Raw genomic sequence first — 23238 nt, 5'->3', positions numbered from 1 at the left:
TGCACAAGCAGACCTGCTTGCACAATGGAACTTTCCCTCCCCCCTACCCTGCCCCTTGCCTGCAGCCCCATACTCAGGCCCCCAGATCTGCTCCAGTTGCTCTGCCAACTCTCCAGAGCAGATTTTGGGGATACACCCTCCCCATTCCACTGAGTCCTTTCCATTGGCAAAGACTCACATGACTTCACCAAAAAGCTTTTGTCATAATAAAACTTTTTAGTCTTTTAAGGTGCCATAAGAACCTTTGTTGCAACAGACTAAGACTACTAGCCTTCTGGAAACTAAGGAATGAGTTTTTGATAACTACATGGTCTTGATGTGAATGGTTAGGGAATGATTTTGTGCCTACTGTCATTTTCTTAGGGCCAAGAGCTACTACTGGTATATTTGTCATTATTTTATTGGAAGATATGTGCTTAAGGAAACTCTAACCTTAATGCACATCTATTTTTAAAAGGTAGTCTGAGACTATGGTGTGTGGTAAAGTAACTTCTTCACTTTTACAACAATTACCAATGGATTCATAGTTCAGTATGGCAACAGAGCTATAATAAAAATTCATAGTTGATTTTGAAAGTTTAATTCAACATTCAGTACTTGCTAGTTTTTGTTTCAGACAAATATCTACTTGATAGCAATTAAATGACAGCAGTAGCTCTTTGAATCAACTGTCATTGACACACTTCCTTATTCAGCATACTTGGTGGAAGAAACATAGTTAATAACAACGCTGCAACTTTTAGCCAATTGGGTCAGTTGACTGCGTAATTTTAAAGGGGCATCTCAAATGTATTTTTTCTTCAAACTATTGTTTATTGATACAAATATTGTGTAAATTTAAGTCAATGGAAGTTATACTAGTAGACTAAGGGCACAATCCTATGCAAGTTTAGACAGAGAAAAGGCCTACAACTCCAAGCATTCTCTAGCCAGCATGGCTGGCTGGGGAATGCTGGGAGTTGTAGGTCTTTTCTCTGTCTAAACCTGCATAGGATTGTGGCCTAAGATTCCTTTAATCAGGTGATAGTCTTAGTTAAAAGTTCAACTTCAATGTAAAATTATAATTTCCAAACTGTTTTGCAAAATCAAAGATGCACTAATGAGAGATGCACAAGCAAAAACTGTTTTGCCAGTATTACCTATCTAGTTAACTATCTAGACTAGTGTGACTGACACCTACACCTGACACCTCATATCACACAAAGTTTCCTACACAACATCTCATGGAGCAAGCAGATTCAACTGAAGCAGGAACCTTGCTACTGTAAAAATGCAAAAGTTCTGTCTCTACATAGCTGGAAATATCTGTGAGGGTTAAGGATAGCATGTTTTCCTACTACCCCACCCATGCCCTATTCTACTGTTCACTAGCATGACTGAACTTCATTACAACAGTCCAATATACAATAAGCTATTGGGGTCACGAAGAGTCGGACACGACTGAACAACAACAACAAAATCGTGGTCTCTGAAATATCCATTCTTCAACAATCATGGAGCTTTTGTTCAATTTGAGTTATCAAAGCAAGTGAAGATTACATTCATAAGAGATACAAAACCTGAGTAAGCGTTGGGTAGTATAAGAGATCTTGTTCATTTTCAAGAATGAAACATACCTGAGCTAATTTGCATGTGTAACACTGCCCAAATGATTTTTGTTGGTAGACTCCACATCTTGAAAATGTTCTCCATGTCATCTATGTTTGCACGGCCAAAATATATTTAATGGTTGTGGAAAAACAGTTGTTGAAGAGAGTTTCAATGTCCCATAGCAAAATATGCATTGCAACCCGAACCCACTACCCGATGTCCAAAAGTCATAAAATCATTTACACAATAGGCATCTGGCAGCATTTTCAGACAACTTTTTAAATTTATTCTGACATGCTATAAAGGAATAAGTTACACTGTTAGACGAATCACCAGCAGTAAGATCTTTCCGCTGGATTAGAGTGAGAAGGATAGCCTAAGGCAGTAACCAGTAACCAATGTGAACACTGCACACCGAGAGGCTGCCTGAGAACAAGAGTAAATCTGGTCATATCCACTCCACAAGAACTTGAAAGAAAATTCCTCCTTTTAAAACCCTCCACGTACTTCCATTTTAAATCTGCAAGGCTAATTTTGCAAACCAGTCTAGCCAATGCAAGACGACAGCAAGACTTTTGAGCTGCTGTGATGGGTCTGAAAAGATGCCTTTATTTTTATTCAATCTCTTGTTACAGCGGGCTGGGTATCAATGCAACAGATTATAAAAATGCAAGAGTGCCCCTCCCCATCAAGAAAAAAAATACAAAATTTATTTAAAAACAAAAGTGAGGAAGAGTTACAACACTAGATCTAAAATGATTAAGAAATAGGACTTTTGCTCTAACAAATGGCCTTGTAGTTGCCTATTTTAAAAAGGGTGGTGTCTAATTTAGATTGCAAATTATCAAGGCAAATTAAAAAAATCTCATTTTCTTACAGAAACAGTTTAGTTTTAATGAACTTGTAAACAAAAAAAGCTCCCGTTTCAAAATAAAAACAAAATCCCAGATCATATAGATGTTTACAGTGATTACATTTATCTAAGCAACTTACATACAGTTTGAGTTGTAAGATGTTAACTAAATTTGTGACAAATATGCTGTTTCTCCTTTTATACCAAGAACATTATAGAGTTAATGCAGAGTCCTAAAGATAATCTAGTAGTCGCTAAGTTTCTCTTAAGTCTTCACTTTAGATGCTGTTACTTCTAGCACAGGTAAGCAGGCAGAGTCTTTCATATGCTTAAAAACTGGAATCTTTGGTTACTACCATGTCAGCTGGCTTGTTACGTCACTCAGACACCAGCAATTTTAAGAATGTTTTAAGTGTACAACTTTCAAAACCAGGGAGGAATACCCAGAAAGAGTGCACAATTGTGAGCATTTACAATTATCACAACTGTTCCTGAAGACTTGTTCATGCCATTCTTCCAAAACAATGAGATCTCATAAGGAGTGTAGTTCAAAGTAAAAAGGTTACAAAAATTGGCATATGCACAATTCTCTCCACCACTTGTGTGTCAACCATTCAGTTAACTTTTCCACTTGAAAAAATGCAATAGAAAACTGGACACCATGTTCAACTATCTCAGTAATATTCACAATTACAGTTGCTACAACTCAAAAGTGCAGCATCAATGGCGCTGCCCAGAGCCAGTTTATACTGAAATTAAGTTCTTTACATCAAGTAGATGGTTGCCCACAACCACTGGCAAGTGTGTTTATGAACTAAAATTCCTAGGATTTGGGGAGTGATACATCCTGCTCCATTCTGCTCTGCTTCATCTGTTCTCTTCTTCATGCTCAAAAACCTGGAAAGCAAACAAAACACTTTGATATTTGGAAATAAACAGCCACTTGAGTAGGAGGCTTTAAACAAGCAGCTATGGCCAACTTTAGGAAAAATGCTACCCCATTCAAAGTTAAGACTTATTTCCAAGCTTGGTGGTGACTGACTGAGTTTATCATTTGACAGTAGCTCTCCCCAAGGTAAGAGTGACCTATTTGTGCAGCAAGAAAGGCAAGCAAGAACACCCCCCCTTTAAGGCAAAACCACTATTGCCCACCAGCCTTAGCAATGGATCAATGCTTGTAATCCAGCAAGCAGATCAAATGCTATTAGTGAAGTATGTATCTAAGAATTACCATTCGTGCTAGGGTTACCAACCATTAAATAATTTTAGTTGTCTTTTAGCCAATTACATTTGAACAGATTTTCATACTGCCAATTTCAAATATCTACATATGAAAACTTAGACCAACCATCAATATAAAATACTCAAAGTGACCTTCTCATATTTTCTACTATGCTAACACCAAAAAGTAACCCCCAAACAAGCAAATCCTAAATCGGTCCTTCAGATTAAAGTTGGCCCCCACCAAAGCAACTGAAGCTTGCAACCCTAACATACATATGCAAGGTAATACAGCAGAATAAAGATAGTTGCAATCGGTCACATGACTAAGAGCGCAATGCTATACATATCTACTCAGAAGCAAGTCTCACTGAGGTCAATGATATTTACTCCCAAGTAATTGTGCATAAGATTTGAGCTTTAAAGTGTCTGCTGTCTAGGAAGAAAACGGTTATATTTTCTATGTGCTTGAAGCTGTCAATGTTAGGCACCACTGCAGATAACATGATCCAGAATATGGGTCTAAGGAAGAGGCCCAAGATGTCAACCCCAATGAAGGCGTGAGAAATTTGCTTAACCACCAATATCTACAGTAAAATATAACAAATACAACTTTCAGTAAACTAAACCATGATGTTCCCAGAGCAAAACAAAAGTGCAACAAAGCTTTGCTTTTCTGTCTGTTTCTATACACTGTTATCCAGCAATTTCTATTCTGCCAGAAGGAATGTAAAGTTTGGTCATAGCAAATGAACTGTGTCAGGGAGATGTTTCTAAATAAAAGGGAAGGTATCTTACACCAATAAACCTGACAAACTTTTAATCTAAAGAAATTTTAGACTGGTCATATAATAGCCCATATTTAATGTTTTATTTGAAAGTGATGTTTCATGCAATATATGATGTGGTGGCATAGTTATATCTCAAGTTGTATCACTAGTTGGATTACCAACAGAAATTGAAGGTGTAGTCAGCTGATGAACATTAAGCAGCGTTATCCATTCAATTTTGTTGAATGCTATTCACTAAAAAATACTAAGTTTTGTTCTGTTGCAGCTGTTCAAACTAGGATGTTAGCCCACTTAATTAAGGATATAAATCCACTAAGGTTGCAGTCCTATATTACTTACCTGGGAGTAAGTTCCACCGAACTCAGTGGGGCTTACTATGGAGTAGATGTGCATAGGATTGCATTGTAAGTCACATTCAAAACTGAGATGGTCTAAACGTATTTAAAATTCTTTTGCGGCTTCCATAAGGAATCTATCAAATCCAATATATTGTGGCAGTCCTTCAAGAGTAGTAAGTAGACAAAAACTAACTTCAAACATAACTGATATCTAGGAAGCAACTATATTCTATATACACAGATTACAAACAGTTGTCCTTCATCCACAATCTACCCATAGTGATTGCTACTTTTACTGTTGTGATGTCATACAGCGTTCACCTATATTCTAGCTGTAGAGGGAGAAAGCTCATAAAACAATGGTGGTGCAGCTTCTGAGAAGAAAGTGAAAGTTTGCTTGAGAAAACTTTGTCCAGAGCCTCTGAACAGGAGTGGCTCTGTCGCTGGGAGAGCCAAGTGCACTGACAGGTGGGAAGGGTGCTCAGGAAAAAGGGGAAGAGAGAGGGGGGCAAAAAAGCAAGATGAATGAGTCCAATCATCAGCAGGCTCCTAAAGGAATAAGGGGCCAGATTCCTGAAGGAAGCAGGACAGGAGGTTTGAGGGGGAAAGCTCACACAAGGCCCAGGCATGGCAAGCACCAGTAACATACAAATAGGCCTTGGAAGTTTTTTTGGTCAATCATTCCTATTTAGAACAAGATGGGTTTTATTTGTTTTTTACTCAGATTTTACTACTTTAAACGATTCCCAAATTGGTCTTTTGTTTTTACTTTCAGTAACCTCTGCATTCTCTCTCCTCCATTCCTCAGTGCTAAAACCCCAGAGTTCAGTCTTCCAGGGTGCTTTTGGACCAAGAATTTATTTTGATTGCACCATTGCTTCCTCTTTACTATAAGTCTCCAATATCAGCAAATCAGAATCATACACATATGCTTTTGTGACTCGCCATCTGTATACCATTTTGTTTTGTAGGCAGAGAAGCAGTTATTGAAGAAACTTCCAGTCTGTATAACCAGGCAAGGACATGATCTGGACAAGTGCAGAACCATCCAGAAAAGTATGCGGACTTTGAACCAGTTAGAGGTAGATTTTAAATCTATCACTTACAAAGGTGGATTCGGTAGGGATTTTCAGAAATTAAGTTTACTATGCCAATTTCTGCCCCTAGTAGTAAGTTTAATCTCCTGAAACACATATCCTTAATGTAATGTGCAGTTAGAGTGAGAAAAAAGATTCTAAATAATTTTTAGCTAAGCATTTCCAGGATGGTTAAGGGTTCAACATATTAATTTTGAAGTCCACAACTGTAACCTTTATTCAGGTTGTATTCTATTAATTTATAAGCAGTCATATTTTACTAAGATTTACAATAAAATCTTACTAATATCAGATATAAATTAGATGCTTAAACACAAGCCACTGTTCACTTTCCCACACCCAATATTTCTTCAATGTTACTGACTTTAGTATAGCTTTAAAAAAAAAATTAGAAGCTTACATGAAAATCGCCTTTCATCGTAAGAATGATTTGGGCTCTTCCTCCTAGCTTTTAAGAAATGTTTCTATTTGATACAAAGCCATTTTAATTATTCTACTGCATGTTCAAGGGTGATCTACTGTCTCTTATGGCTGCCTTTTTATTGTGGTTTGGACCCAAGTATTTCCATGTGTGAACAAAAGGCACTTCAAACCCGTACACAGATTAGTTTTTCTCCCAGGTTGCAGTGCACAATGCTCAGCGGTCCTTACACCCTCTTTGGGAAGCTGCAACCCAGGGTAAAAATCAGTAATGTCCCATGTAAAGGTGGAAGTGCCTCCTGTTAATGGATCCAACCCATTGTAACTGTAATATGTTCCCTTGGGTAGTGCTGGGATTATGCACAAACATGTTGGAAGCATATCATGTCAACAAACTGGAATTTCTTCCATCCCTTCAAGTAGTACAGGTCTTGCCATCTAAGTTATAAGAGGGGGGTCAACTGTTTCTTGTCTACTACCAACAGAATTCTTATGAGTCAGGAAATTAAACAGATTTGAAATTTTCAAGTATTCTACTACTTACCTTCTGCATTCTTCTAAATGCTTGCATACTACCCAACTAAAATTACTACTAAATTTCTCTGAATTTCACCAGTGAATTATCTTAGTGGTAGTCACCCAGTTCTCACCCTCCTTGATATTAAACTACTAAACTTCAAATGCCTCAAAATACACATATCCCTACCTTGCAACAGGTATGTAGTAATAGTAGGAACATTGTTATACTACTGATGGAAAGCTGAGACAGAAAACTCCGTATCTGTACTAATTATCACTTTAAGACAGTAGAGCTGGCAATGGAATGGGTTTTTTTTAAAGTTCTTTGTCTTGTTTTGTGATGCGTAAAAAATATGGCCTAATATGCATCTAGTTCATAGGCCTCAGCATTTGAGGTTAACCTCAATGTACCTCAGCATTTGAGGTACAAGGAAAAGGTGGTATCTAGCTATTCTTAGGAGCACTGCCATTACACTTCCATTATAAATAGGTTAGATTCTTTCAATTTACAATTTAATCTTCTGGGTATATCCTATGCTTTAGAATTAGTTTTGACAGAACCTGCTGGATGAAACACTATCAATGCATTTATACAGCTATGATGTTTTATTTTTAATGCACTTTCTATTGTTCAGAAATGTATTAGAAAACTAATGCAACTCATGACTTCTCAAAACTGTATGAAAAACAAAAATCTACTTATAAGTGCACAAACACATTTCAAAATTGTGTTATTAACGAAATTACCTTAAATGTGTTGATTATACATAAGACAAAACTTGAACTCTGTGCTAATCTGAAAACCAAAAATAATAATTAAGGCAAAAGCTATTCTAAACAAAAACAACTATACGTACTAACATTTGGAGAAAAGCATTTACTCCACAGTAAAAGCCTTGAAAGAATCATTTTATGTTTTTTGAAGTCAGTTATCAGAACTTTCATGAATATTAGGGGCACAGGATGAGAGCCAATTTCACTTGTACAACTCAGTTCTACCAAAACCCATGGTGACATGACATTCTGCAGTTAGAGACTTAATACTACTCGCTCCAGACACACTGGCATTTAATATATGCACTGCAATTTGTCATCTTCACTGAGAGTAGAAAAACTGCAGACACAAGCGCAGTGGTGTTGAAGCATCAAAAAAAAGGCTTAGCCTTTCGGTTTTAAATTATAAGTTTAAATTAATAGTATAATGCTGATAATAACTTATTAATTGGGCCACTGAGTTTATATTTGAAATTATGTAGTCAGCCCCTTGACTATCCTATAATTAAGTTTATTGAATTATTTTTTTAAAGGCCCAAAACATTAAACTGAAGGAAACAACAACCATATCATTTCCTGCTTTGACAAATAGTTAACACTCCCTGAGCTTGGCCTTGTATACTATGGAATTAGCAGTATATGTAGAATCAGATACATATATTGCAAATACTGACTTTTAAAATGTTAAATATGGTAGAAAATGCCATTGTCTCTAGAACAGATCTCTTCAGTACCAAACAGTTTGGCAGAATCCTTCATTTTGAAGAAGTTACCCTTTTTGAGAAAGTGTTTTTGTACAGAAGCTTCATTTACAACAATATGGATAATATCACAACATACCTACTATTGCTCTACCTGCCTGCCCGCCCCAATGCATTTCCAATATGGAAAGCAAAGGGGAACCCTATTGAGTAATGATCAAAGCAGCAGGTAGCAACATATTTACACCCAAGTTAGGGCTGATTCTCACTGTCATGTATGTCACTGATTCAAAGCTGAATGTGTTAACTGCCTCTCCGCTGAATGGGTGGGGGTGAAATGAGAAAACACGAAAACTCTGCGATAATTACTACACATGTGCAAGTCATCACTAGGCCATGCACTTAAGGTTATGAACATAAGTGATCTCACTTTTCATTATCACCTCCCGCACACACACAACATTCTTCATTTAAGAATCACCTTTTGTCACCAATAAAAAGAAAACTAATACAACCGTACTGAGGGAAGACTGTTGTAGTTTTGACAGTACAATTCTAATTGCTTTCTTAGTTTACTCCAGGCAAAGCCTTGCCTTTGCTCCTGCTGCACTTGATATTGCTAATGGAGTAATACACACCCCAGTTTCTCTTTTCAACTGAGCAGTATTTTCAAATATGTCTCCTGAATTCTATCTAGAATTGAAAAAGCCCTATGCAGGCATTCAACCTACTCATGTGAGGACTAAAAAGTGGGGAGGGGACATGGGTACACATGCAAGCCCTGCCCCCAATTCTGCCTGCTCAATCCCCACCCTTCCCATGTGGAGAATGACTTGAACCCTAATAAAGCAGGATTCCCTGTCATGTGAAGGCTTCTACTCAGGTTCAAACGAATCTGAGTAGAAGTGCCCTTCAGACTTTCCCTCTCAACGTGGTATGGTTAAGGACTGAGCGGGCAGAAACTGATGATGGCATGGGGCTTGCATGCCCATCCATGTTCCCTTATCCACTTTTAGCATTCATGGGAGCAGGCTGAATGCCTATATACGACTAAAGTATCCCTGCATTTCAGCTGGGGTCCTCAAGTTGACTTAAGCAAGCTAAAACTTTTAAGGCACAATCCTATGCATCTTTAGACAGAAAAAAAAGGCCTACAATTCCCAGCATGCCCCAGGAAGCATTGCTGACTAAAACTTGCTGGGATTTATAGGCCTTTTTTTCTATAAACATGCATAGGACTGCACCCTTAGGCATTGTCTTTGTATACTAAGCAGTAAGGATTGCTCAGATATATTGGGTGCTGCATATTAACACAGTTATACTGTCTCTTTTCAGTTTAGACTGGTCTTGTCAAACACATTCCAGATACAGGATATACCATCTATTCAACCCTGTCACTTTCTCAGAGATTAATTAGCCACTTTCAAATCAGATCAAATTGGTTATCACGCAGGACCTGGAAAGGGTTAAACACAAACATTGTATCTAGGATCCTGTATCTAGGATACTGATGTCCCTGTAGACAAAAAGACCTTTTGTTTGGGAAACCAGGCAAGCATATGTTTCCATGACCATCTTGTCTAACTACCTTCAGACTATTCATGTAGTGAGGCAAACTAAATACTAGAAAAATAAAATTACATCCTCCTCCAAAGGTACACACATTGTTATATCAACTGGGTTCAGCCCCTGTCTGTACTATTATAGAGAGTTTCTCAGTTAGAACTAGTTCAATAAAGTTGGACAAAAACTGTGCTTAATTCTTCAGTTCACTGACGTGCCCAGGTGTTTAGAGTTGGGTTGGACATAAATTTCAGATTTATGAACATACAATGCACAAGCTGGAAAGGTCACACATAAGCATATAACTATGTTTGACAATGCTTTTCCACATACCCAAATCAAAGTACACTGACAACTGTACCCATTCCAACTGTATTTCTACTATCATCAAAGAACAAATGTCTGAGCCACAAGCCTGACTTCTACGGCTGTGATTAATTCAGTAAAACTGATTCAACTAGACAACCTTTTGAACTATAAGTGATTAGGAGACTGTACTCTTCATTTTATACTATTTTAAGTGGCCCAAGATACATACATAAATTATTTAATATATAACGTTTTGCTAACAATTTTGTTTACCATCTTGATGCAGCTTTATACACAACAGAAAATCAAGACAATCTTAAATGGTACATATTTTTATTTACAGTGTCTTTCAAATGTTTAAAATTAGCAGCTCTCATTCACAGACTGGAACAAAGCAAGGTTCCAACCTTTTCATCTCCTAGTTCTCAACTTTGAATTAACAATTTTATATGAAGCCAACAGTTCTCTATCCACTGAATAAACTTTGCTGTGAAAAGCTGGTTTAGGACTTGAAAGAACTGTGGCTCCTGATGTATAACAGAAGACTTTCTCTGGTTCAATGGAGTGGCCTTCTTTAAAAGATATGGAGCAGACCACTGAATAGCTGACCCCTACCCATAAAGAGTTATGGCTGTGTTGACCGATGAATGCTTATGTCACAACATCTTGTTCATCCATTAAGCATCTAACCTGTACTATAGGTTGAAAAATCTGAGCCAGAAGATGAAGTTAGTGCTTAATTTATGGCTTGAAATTCAACTTTATTGGTACAGTCTTCTTCCAACATCTCTTGAAGTTCTTTCCAAATTTTGAAAGCATCAGCAGCGATCTTTCTGTAGCATGTCAAAGCTATACCTTTCTCTTCAGGCAAAGATTAACATTTGCTAGCCCCTTCTGTGCAGGCATGCTTTTCTTCAGATTGTTCACTGCACTAGGCAGTTCATAATAAACCACTGAACTGGTCTGTACAGTTAACCACTGAATTCACTGAACTGGTCTGTACAGTTAACCACTGAATTCAGTCATATCTTGGGGGAGAATTCATCTGGATCCACCTCTCTTCAATAAAGTTGAAGCAAATAGTTGTGGAAGTATTTTGCTGTTTCAGTATTTTCCTCTATCCTCAGAAGAACACTTCTCTTTGATTAACAGCCTGATCCTATGTTTACTCAGAAGTCCCACTGTAGTCAGTGGGATTTATTCCCAGGTAAGGGTGCAGCCTAAAAGATGTAATAAATGAGACCTGCAACCATTTATGTTTCAGTCATTTCAGTTTTGCTACATTTGCAGCATTACCTACGTTACAGGTCCCACTGCTTTTACTCTTACTTCTGCTATGTTAGAAATTCCTATCATCAGATATTCTGAAAGCAACCCCATCTTCTGCTTTTAGATGAAGAACATAGCACAGTATCACCTTGGATTTTGCTCTACCTAGTAAGACAAACTAGCCAAGTTTACCACTGGGTATTTTACACACTACTCACACTCTCTCATATACACTGTACCCAGTAAGTTTTCACCAATGTCTATTCTGCCTGATAGAGTTAAGGCTTGTCATAATTTATTTATTTCATTTATATCCTGCCTTTTTTCCCTCTTGCAAGGAACCCAAGGCAGCTTACATTATCTTCCTCCTCTCTATTTTATCCTCACAACAGCAACCCTGTGAGGTAGGTTGGGCTGAGAGTCTATGACTGGCCCAAAGTCACTCAGTGAGCTTCCACGGCTGAGTGGGGACTAGAACCCAGATCTCCCGGCTCCCAGTCCAACACTCTAGCCACTACACCACACTGGCTCTCAATAATAACTGAAGTGTGCTAATAAAGGCTTTATTCTGGTCACAAAAGGGCCCGACAAAAGAGCTAGTTTCACTAATAGAGCACTCCTTTCCTCAATTTATTTATTTATTCATTTATTCATTTATTTATTTATTTATTCATTCATTCATTTCATTTCATTTCATTTCATTTCTATTCTTTCCTCAATTACAACCATGATACCATCCATTGTTTTACTAGATGAAGGTATCTTGTTTGATCCATGCAGTTTACTGTTTAAGTTGCAGTGCTGCTGGTTTTGGCGGTGCCAACAGATTATGAAGTTGTAGATGTTGCAAATGGATAGTTATAGTTATAGTCTCTTATGCCTCAACTGGACCCTGAAACAAAAACAATGAGAAGTCAGTCACTTCGTTATTCAGTACATTTATCTAAACTGTACATTTTCCCACATCCATTTAAAAATAAATAAAACAATGATGACTGTTCGAGAAAGCTGGGATATACTAAAGTAGGTAGTAACTGGTTTATGGGATAACTACTACAGTCTATAGAGCTGTTGTGCTCCTAAACAAGAGATGCTGGCTATAAATAAAGGATGTGACTGTCCCTTAGGGCAAGAATACTTGACATCCCTAACTTCTTATTCATTGGTTCTGTCTGCTGCAAATGATGTAACTTCTACACATTGGGTTGGATCCACATTAAGGATCATGCAACGGGGCTGACAGCAGACTTGCCCACTCTTTCTTCCCCACAGTAGCCCCTCCAGTCCCCTGAAATTGCTACAGCAAGGCTCTAGGGAATCTGTTGAATGGGGGAGGCTGTGGGGGAGGGGGCTTCCAAAAATTGGGCGGAGGCACCTTCCATGAGCGGAGCTGCCAGTTCCAACCCAATCTTTTAGTTAACTATTTATACTGATTAAAAATATCAGACGTCTTATAGAAGTATAATTAACATATTCCCATAAATTCAGTTTGCATTTTCAACTCAAAAGTAACCCACCCCAATATGTTATAATGGTAATTTATATTTGTGAGCGCCAATAAGAATAGTGCAAAGAAGTTTACTAACCGGTTGATCCGGATTGTCCAGATATGTCCACATCATTTTGAAGTCATTTTCTTTTGAGGAGCATCTTTCATAGCACTTCATTCTGACAACCAAGCCTTGCATGTTTGTTGCATTGTTTCCATTTAACACATTTTCCTTTCCTTCTCTCTCTCAACTCAAAGGAATGTATTTATTTCCCAAATAGTCTTCTGCATACCACCAACCGTGACAGGTCTTCTCTGCAATACCCAATTGTGTCCAACGATGGATGCTGGACAGTGAACTCTCCCCATCTGCACTGAGTTCCTCCTTTGTGTTGCACTATTAACTCCTCAGCCCCACCTCAGAAGAAGAAGTAGCCAACAATCTAAAGTTCGTCTGCAGCTCACATGCCTCTGGTACTACAGAATTCCACATGTGCACACTTGCATGGAATTGTAGAATTAGTGTTTTCTGTTTCTCCCTCTCATGCAAGGACATTTTATTTATTTATTTTTATTTATTGCATTTATACCCCGCCTTTCTCCCTCTCGCAAAGAACTCAAGGCAGCTTACATTATCCTCCTCATTGACATTGACCAAGACCATCTACTTGAAGACTAAGGACCCATAAGTTTTCAGAAGCAAAGGCTTATTACTGAACAGATTACTTTTCCATCTCATGAAGAATACCATCTATGCTACTTGGCTGGCGAGAGTAATAAATATTTATAATCTGAGAATTGACCAATTTGTAGTGCCCAACTAGCCAGGAAGCACAAAACAGAGAACATGGTAAGTCAACTAAAGGCAGTGGATGAACCTGGTAAACCACATTGTGTTGTCTACTGAAGCCAACAACTGGATGCCAACTTGCCACTCCCTTCCCCTAGTATAAGCCTATAATTCTGATAGGACTAGCCTGCTCTGCTTGTTCCCATTTGATCAACTCTGCCCCTCTGGACATCACATCACAACACAACACAACACAACACAAGTTCACTTTTATTCCATCATGTTGAGGATAGGTAGATACAATCGTAGGGGCTTTGCCCCTAAATGCTTCACTGGAGAGTCTCTTCTCTTCACACATGTCTGAGTTTCTGGCACTTTATGCTCCATCTATTTTTCCTCCTCTGCTTCTCAAGGAAAAGAGGGAAACCTGGACTAGCTCCTAGCTAAGACCCTCATTGTGTTCCTGTCCCCAATGGTGCTCTCATAAAGAGCAAAACCTCCACCTGCCCCTGCTTATTCAGGAGAAAAGTAGTGACAGGCAGCATCTCTGATAAAGTTATACTTGAACGCATTAGGCATAACAGAAAATTCAAGAGCTTTTATGCTATTTCCATCAGCATCTGTCAGGTTCGCCTCTTTTCTTCTGGTTTGGAATTGATGCAACCCATTTTCATCCCTATTCTCCCTAGCCCTCAAGCCAAGGAAGAATTGTTTGGCTCAAAAGGATTTCCTCTTTGCTCAGTGATTGCTTTGCAGACTTCCATTCCAGGTCATCTCTGCCAGCTCTTTAGGACAGGCACTCCCCATCCTACTCCCACTGTAGACTGAAAGCCTTCTCAGCGTAAGCCCATTTTGCTTCCTCCCATCTCTGCTTTGTTGTAGAACAGGCTCCATTTAAACCCTAATCACTGCAGATGTGGCATCCAACTGACCCATCCCCGTGATTTTCTAGAAGTATTCTTACTGCCTGAAGCTGACTCAGCTCTTCCCTTGCCTGTGTGTCTCCCTGAAAGCTTCTGATCTTGGGAGCACCATTCTGGGAAGGAGCATAGTAGGCTCCCTGAGAACAAACCAAGCAGATGGAGGAAAGGCCAGCTCTAGCCTCAAAGCCTGTAATATATAATACAGGGCTATATCTATAAAGCTTGGCATCAAAAGGCTGGATTTTCCCATGGTTTACTCTTTGCACAAAAAAGCAACTTAACTTAAGCACTTAGTTATGGATTCAGGTTTAAGAGGTACATGTCTGTTAACAAGCTGTATTAAAACCCTATTTCATCTGAAACCACATCCCCTAAAAAATAAAAAGCTTACTATAAGCAAAATTAAAAACACATTTAAAATTTTAAAATCCTATTATTTATTCACCCTGGAGAGAATTCATCCCTGGATTTGTAATTGAAGATGGAAAATTGACACCGTCTATGCCAAGGAATAAAAATCCATCACACTAGTGCTTTAGGCAGAACTGCAAACGAGGTCATGCCTAGATTTCCATCTTCATTTTGGATAGTAAGAGCAAAGATACCCATACCAAAGCATCCATAGACTGGCCCAATATGAAGTCAACAGAAGACTTTCCCCTTAAAGTGTTAGGTCTAGGATTTTGGATCATACTATTTATCAAGTTCCCAACACCAAGCCAGTTTATCTTGAAGAGGGGTTAATGCGGGAGAAGATGCAGTGGTTAAAATGACCCAACACCCCCAAAGAAATGATATGAAAAACAAGGACACTTGGTTTAAAGTTAGTAGTCAAATTTTCCAAGGACGTCCGTTTTCTTTAATACTAAATAGCCAAATGTATGTTTTTAACGACCTCCTTGATCTAACACTTAACTTCACTGACATTATCCAAATTAGTGTTTATTATTTTTGGACTGTAACGTCACTTGGTTCTTGGCTACTAACCTTTCATGTTACTCTTGGATTTGTCAGTTTGCTTGCCTGTGGGGGTTTGGGCTTGCTGCCCCTGCCCACTGGAAGAGGCTGCCTGCTGTGCTGCTTTCTGCTTTAACATTGTCCAGTCAAATGTGTAGTCATATTGGTGATTCAAGGTCCTGGGGTGGAGGAAAGGAAAAAGCAAAATATTCACTGCAACACGTATCTGCATGACTGTTGTATACCAAGCAAGTTTTACTGAAACTAAACATTAATGATGCTTTGTAAAACACTTTGAAGACTGAGTAATGTTGTGGATTAATAATTAAAATCTGCTTGGCGCAAGCTTAAAAGCCACTTGGCAGTTATTTACCATTGCAGAAACATTGGCCAGAAACCAGAGAGCTCCTTCCATGAAGTGTAGAGCACTTCCACTTGCGGGGACGACGACAACGACACCCTGTTCCCTCACACACCATTCCCCCTTCTTTAGCTGATTGCATCCCCATGCACTAAGGCAATCAGGAGCAGCTTTTGGGGATGTTGGAAAAGCTCTTGTGGGTGTGCATAGGCCGCTGTATGTGGCCCTTGTGATCTTGACCATTGTTTATTACCTTCGTTTGCACTGATGCTGTGATCATAATGTCTGCAATAACTAAGGTTGATCAGTAGCTAATTGTGCATTATAATAATTTCATACACAACTTACAAACACAAACTAGGTTGAACCTGATTTTCAATCAGGATGGACCCCTCCAACTCCCACCCGATGAAGGTTCACTCCTATTGTGTCCATACTTAATTCCTGTAACCTGTCCTACTTTATCCAGCCTTCTTTCAAATTAGGGCGATGTTATTTACGCACCCAAAATGATCACAAGGTTTGGCCTGACAAACTGTTTTTTATTACAGCCAAATGTAACTTGCTTTCTTTCTCGTGGAAATCAAACTTATGAAGTGGTTCTTGAGATAAACATGTCTTCCTATTTGCTCAAAGAATAGATTTGTTCTTTTCTTAAACAGCCATGTATGTTAAGTACCCATTAAAAAATGAACTGTGTTCCTGTCCAGAAATCATGATTTCTAAAATATTTGCTTCAGCACTACTTCTGGATAGCGTGAATATAACCCTTAGCCAGTTGAATAGATTAAAACTGTACTTGTTAAGGCTATTGAGGGAACTCACAAGAGAAGTTGTCATGATAAACAAGATTCTACTTAAGCTAACAAAACCTTTCTTAGCCATTTTTTCCAGTTCTAAACATTTACTGGTTATTAAAATCTGACCAATTATGTTCAATTTTTTTGCAAATTTTCCCAAGAAAACTGACCTGAAAAGGATACGGAATAACTGTCTCAGATACATATAATCAGGAGCCTCTTCAAAGCGCAGGCCACGGCAGTAGTTCAGATACATTGCAAATTCTGCAGGAAATCCCTGTTAACAGAAGTAATGAGACTATGACCTACAGATAGGGTCCCTTGTAGGTCTTAAATTCAGGAAGTCAGTTCTACAGTATTACAATATTTTTTTAAAGGGAGAGAGCACAAGGAAAACTAACTCAAGGCAGCCTAAGTACCGCTTTGGCTATTGGACGGTATAGAAATTAAAAAAACAAACAAACAAACTCCATTAATACATTTAATCCGATACCTAGGTTGGATAATAAATTCATTAGTATTAATGAATTTACATTGTATCTAGGAGGTAGTGGCTGCTTTACTAAAGAAAAGACTGTTCTTGCCACAACAGGCTGTTTTTAAAAACATTTTTATAAGCTTACCTTACACAAAACTTCAACAGGAGTAGACATCTTCTTTTCACTAATCTTTTCATACTTCTGCTTCTTTGTTGCAGCCTGTGGAACATGTGGATCAATGTAAATGACACAAGGACAGTTGCAATATCTGATGGGCAGAACCCTGAAGACAAAAGGCTTTATATGAAATCTCCAAGTTCCACAATCCATTTCAAAGGGAATGAAGGTCAATCTGGTATTGAGTTTTGAATAGAGCTGAATGCATTTTACCACAGTTTAAGGCCTTCATCACATGGTTATCTTAGGTGGCTGTATTTGTTACTTTTGCCCATTAAGCCAGATAACTAATATAACAATCCTATAATATATTCTCCCTAAAGATGATTATATTTGATTGTCTAATATCCTAGTGTTTTCAACGCAAACTGCCATTGCACAGACTCAGATAACTGTAGCTATATTATCGGAATTATGTAATTCCATTTGCTTTATAGGTTACTTATTTTGCAATAGAAATTGTAGGTGTGGGGACCCCAATCCAGATAGGGCCCGTGTGTGGGGGGTAATACCACCCCACGCTAGAGTCCCAATCTAGATTGTCCCTCCCACAGCTATTCCAGACTGAAAATGAAAAATAGAAAAGATGTAGCTGCAAGTTTTGTCTTTAAAGTAATATCTGTTTTGGCTCTGACCGGCACTGGCTGTCCAGGGTTTCAAGGCAGGATTCTTTCCTAGCCCTACCTGGAGATGCCGTGGGTTGAACCTGGAATCTTTTGCATGCCAAGTATGTGCTCTACGACTAGGCTATGGCAAAGCCCTGAACTTTCAAAAAGCAAGAGCTGGTAGTTAGGCTGGACAGAGTTATTATGAGAGGAAAACCTGAAATCAAGGTTTAGCATGTTTGTGATTAAATTTAATTTCAACTGTTTTTTTTAAAATAAGGGAGAAATGTAGAGTTTTATGGAAGACTTTTTAAAAAAAGAAAATCTGATTTAAATAAGAATACAATTTAAGTTTAAAAATCCTATTGTGAAAATTAAAAAAAAAACAGTGATTCTTATCCACCCGCAATTTTGATCTAAAAATCACATACATTATATATTGTATACTTTCTCCAGGAGCCTTTCACACCATGCAGCTACTGGGACTCTCAGGGTGCAATCCTATGGGACGAGCCCTGGGTACTTGTAAGCCTCTGAACTTAGAGGCTTATGACTATCCAATGCAGAGCAGTTGGCACACTGTGCATCCTGCTCTGCATTTTAGCTAGATGGGTGATTTCGCCTGTCTAGCAGAGGGTTTAGGGAAGGGGAGGGAAAGGAAGGGACAGGAAGGAGGCTGGGGATTGCTCACAGTCCTACGTCCCCAGTCTCCTCCCTCCCGGCCCCCGGTAACTCCCCCTTTCACCCCCTACAAGCTTGCATTTGCAAGCTCGTAGCAGCAACCAGCATGGTTCTCTCTGCGCTGGCTGAGAGGGGGCAGGGGAGGGGAGCATGGTTTCCTAGCTCCAATCTCGGAGCTAGGAAACCAAAATATCCTATGTCCCCCAGACGCTGTATAGGGAGCACAGGATTGCTCTCTTAATAAGTGAACAAAATTAGAATTACAAGTATACAGTATTGTGCTCGGTCTTCTGTTAAGTAGATTCCTCTGCAGCTCCTGAAAATGGTAAGGAACTTCCAGTAAGATTTCATGACATACCTTTAATCCTTGCCATGGCAGGCTGGTTCTGTTAAAGTACATCAATACATATCCTAGTGACTCCATATCATCACGACGACTGCAGGGGGAAGAGGCAGTTTTATGAGTTTATGCTTAAAATGCATAGCAGCATTTACAGTTTGAGGTCTCAACAAGGTTTGAAGTCAAAAACTGTCAGTAAAATTTCTAACACATCAATGCACAACAAGAATGAAAAATGAGGTCTGATCAACATTTTTGCAGAAGAATTTAGAAATTATGCTGCCAGTACCATTTCTAAATTTTTTCAGACCAGAACAGATGCACCTACAGACCTGGAATTTTAGTGTTCAGGGCTTACAATTATGTATACTGGTGAGCACAATGAAGTAACAATAGCATGACAATTTATTCTCATTGACTACAATACTTAAGGGTCTGGGATACAAATTTAGCTGTTTAGGCTCTTTTGAGACTCTTCATTTGATTCCAGCAATGAGCAACTTCTCTCCATTCTAGAATCAGCAACATAGCAATACAAGGAAAAATTGTGCTATGAGCAGGGTTCAGCATTTTTGATGATTCATGGGAATCTGTTTAGCCTTAGAGGGCATTACTCAACTATCTTTCCAGAAGCAAGAATGCTGCAACTAATTATGGGACTTAAAGAATCAAAGTAGTTTAACACAAAATAAGAGCAAGCTCTCCCCATTCAAAACATCTTTTGACACAAGTTTAGTAAAAGACACATACAAATCCCAAATACAAGCAGCTCAATACTGCTTTTATGACTAAACAGAATCTGGGTTTTGGGAATTTGAGAGTACGAAATGATTAAAGGAAATGCAATATTTTATTTGTAAGACATACTTTGACAACCCCTAGTTCACCGAAATTATTACAGAAAAAATCGCTTTCATCAGAAGATACTCTTGCTGGAAACATTTAATCTACTTTCATTTCATAACTGTAGAAATTAACATTTATTAGGGTGGTGTTCATTAAAGGAAGATCTCTAATATTTACAGCATCTAGTATCATTACAGCAATTGCTTTGTCACTTACCTCTGTTCAATGCCAAGATGTGCATTAATGCTGGCATATCTGGCTGTACCAGTGAGATTTTTGTCTTCTCTATATGGTATGTGTTGCCTTGTCCTGTTGTCCCGGTACTTTTTGGCCAACCCAAAGTCAATAAGGAATAACTTTAAAAAATGAAATAGATTAATGTTTCTGGGCAGTTTGGAAACTACACCCATGTCTTTAAAGTACACATTCATTAGAGACTTCAGATCTAACCAAATTAGGGAGTAATCCTATGGCTACTAGAAACAGTCTAGAGGGTCACAGGATTTTTCAGTTTCTGGGAACTGAGGTCAGAGCTAGGGCTCCAAGCTTGGTTTCCAGAAATTGTGCTCCCCACCCCCTCGTAGCTGGCGCAGTTCTCTCCGCACCAGCTATGTCTCCGCTGCTCCGCGCTCAGAAAGGGAGCATAGATATGGGGAAAAGGGGGCAGTCCCGGGGGCAGGGAGGGGAGGAGACAGCAGAAGCCATGCTATGCAGCTTCCTAAGTGCCGTGTGCCCCCCCAAGCTCTGAAGCTCCCGGGCTAAACAGGAATATTCGCCTGTCTAGCAAAGAATGTAGGGCAGTCAGAGCATGGAGGCGAGCATCATCTCTGTGCTCTGGCTGCCCTGAACTGGACAGTCGTCAGCCTCTGAGTTCAGAAGCTGACAATTATCTCCATAGGACTGAGCCCTAATCTGACTATAATTAAATCCAAGGGAGGCACTGTTGTAACTCTTGTTAACCAGATCAAACAGAGAATACGCAAATGTTCCTAAATCTTTCCTGTATGATTAAGGAAAAGCTTGGGTAATGCTATTCAGAGTGAGATTTAGTCTAAAATCTAGTTATTATGCCAACGTAAAATTTTATAGCTTCCTATTATACAATGTAGCAAAAAAAATGCAAATTTCATGCAAATATGCTCTGTCTTTAGTTTCTCAAAGCAATTTTGCTTTTTTACCATTTAGTTATTAGCTAGCAGCAATTCTATCTTTTCATCTTTTTCAATATGCTGCATTAGTGCTCTTTGTTATTGAAGGGCATCTACAAAATTTCTTACAATCAATTCAATTGATCAGTCACAGACATCTAATATCTAGTGAAGTTCTTTGTTATACAGAAAACAAGTTAGAATAGACCTCCACAGTTAGATTAGCTTTAAAAAAAGTTTTAGCCATGCCTAACTTGGGAAATGTGCCCAAGTATCCTAACTGTACATTCTTATGACAGACTTCTAAACTAAATAGCAGCAAATAAGTCATAGAGCAAAGGAAAAACAGATCTCCTAAAAAACTAGTAGAGAACGCCTGATGTGTAACTAAGTTCTAGTACACAATATATTTTTAACAGATTCAAACTAGATGCCATTTTCAGATTACTGATGACTTTAAGCATACCCTGTAGGTTGCATCCAATGTTAGTCTAACTTAAGTCCCATTCATTTCAATGGGTCTACTCTAAGTAGAACATTGGAAACTATTAAGTTTGCTGGGATTCTACAATTACCAAAGTGAAGGTGAGGAATACAGAACCAAGAATAAAAAGGGCAGCATTTAAAGATAACTAAAAAAAACGTGCATGTTAAAGGTACATGCAGGTGGAAAATACCTGATCACCCATCACAAATGGACTGGAAGCAGCTACAAAAGCATATTATTAATAGCTGATCCAAATGAGGAAAAGTTTAAACTTGTAATCTCAATAAGCCTCATATAATGCTCTGAATGTTCCCTCTCCCTACTAGCATACATTGAAATATGACACAACAGATTTCCTCATTAAAGCTTCAAATGTTGCAATGTAAAGGTAGTAAAATAAAGTCTTCAGAGATGCATCTATAATTTCTAAAGTTAAAAGCCTATTACCAATAACTTCTACTGGACTACTGTATTACTGATACTTCCTATTGTATTCAAGTACTCTTGATCTGAATCAAGATGCCATTTCACAGAGGCAGTTATGGGATGTTTTAATATACATCCTACTATAAAACTCCTTCTACATACAAAAGAGAAATCCTGTTTCTGCATTATTATTTTTTTATTTTGGTGGGGGAGACAATCCAGTCCCTCCCATGTGAATCTCATTCCTTAATGAGGCTAGTGCAGTAATATCTGGTAGACTGAAATATTAGATACTGCATATTGGATAATCTGTAATACACAAAAATGCTGTCACCCAAGATAATTTTCACTAATAGGATATTTTAAAGCAACATAAAATAGCAATTTGGGAGCTGTGTGGCATCAAGTTCTGGAGATGAAAACATCCACTCCCAAACATTTGTGAAAGTGTATGACCTAGTGGCTGGGGGAGGCGGGGTGGAGATGAATGCAAGTAGAAGGGGTTTACTACATACTCTCTTCCATGGTAATACATCTCCCCAATCTCAGCCTTGCAGTGTATGCTGCTCGGCTGAGGAGGGTCTTGGGAAGGGAAGGTACCAGGCAAAAGTATAAGGCTCCCTCTTAACCAAATAGCTCCAGCTGCAAGGTGAACACAGTAACTATGGGCTAAACTGGATGCAACACCATTCACACAGTGAGCAATTGCATGAATGGTGTTGGTTTTGTTTTAAATAGCAGGTACAGGGGTTCAAATCAGAATCTGGACCCTGGCAGGGAGTATAAGGGGGCTTTAAGTCTTTGCCCTTTGCTGCAGCCCCAATACAGTTCAGCATATCCACCCTCATGCTTGTTATTTGCAGTGGGAGAAAAGCTGCCATTAGCACTAAACATTCGTCTCTCCAGCACCAGAGGTTGTGGCACAAAAGTGTACTTTTGAGGTTCACTCCCCCTTCCATTTTTAACAGCTAACCTAATTCTAGAACAAGTTATAACTTCCTTTTAAATGTCACAGCACCCAGTCTTCACAATGGGCCAATTAACACATAATGCTAAGTCATGATTTGGCACTGTATGCACAAGCCTGAACGAACCTGAGCAAAGCACTGGGCTTGTGCAATCCCCTCCCCCCGCCCAGCCATGAGGAGGACTTCAGCAGAGTTAAGTTTCATTGTCTATGAAAGCTAGCTTGTTATTCATACAAATCAGAGATCGTTATTTAAAACAAACTCTGGTTAGTTAAACAAGCCAGCTAAACAACCCATGCAGAAAAGGGGGGCGTGC

The 23238-nt window shown here is 38.7% G+C and overlaps 1 protein-coding gene across 9 annotated transcripts in view; it reads right to left on the bottom strand.

Annotated features, from left to right (window-relative positions):
- Positions 1–1698: 1698 nt before the first annotated feature.
- CSNK1A1 (casein kinase 1 alpha 1) overlaps positions 1699–23238 on the bottom strand; it is a 45585-nt gene continuing 24045 nt past the window's right edge. For 2 of the 9 annotated variants that reach the window (XM_084838665.1, XM_084838669.1), the window contains 6 exons: positions 20110–20249; positions 19066–19144; positions 17389–17463; positions 16936–17042; positions 15635–15783; positions 1699–3340 (listed from right to left, as the gene is read on the bottom strand). In XM_084838665.1, the coding sequence (XP_084694791.1) occupies positions 3333–3340; positions 15635–15783; positions 16936–17042; positions 17389–17463; positions 19066–19144; positions 20110–20249 (558 nt within the window). In that variant the 3' untranslated portion in view covers positions 1699–3332. Of the gene's footprint in view, positions 3341–10227; positions 12338–13031; positions 15784–16935; positions 17043–17388; positions 17464–19065; positions 19145–20109; positions 20250–23238 lie in introns of those variants that run through there. The other 7 variants (XM_084838667.1, XM_084838671.1, XM_084838666.1 and 4 more) reach the window with 5 other exon arrangements.

This window comes from Heloderma suspectum, chromosome 2 (genome assembly GCF_057233095.1).
Source record: "Heloderma suspectum isolate Gila_16-S chromosome 2, 16-S_ref, whole genome shotgun sequence".
Lineage (NCBI taxonomy): Eukaryota > Metazoa > Chordata > Lepidosauria > Squamata > Helodermatidae > Heloderma > Heloderma suspectum.
Note: the sequence above shows the minus strand (reverse complement) of the source record. Positions and strands in the feature narration are given on the sequence as shown.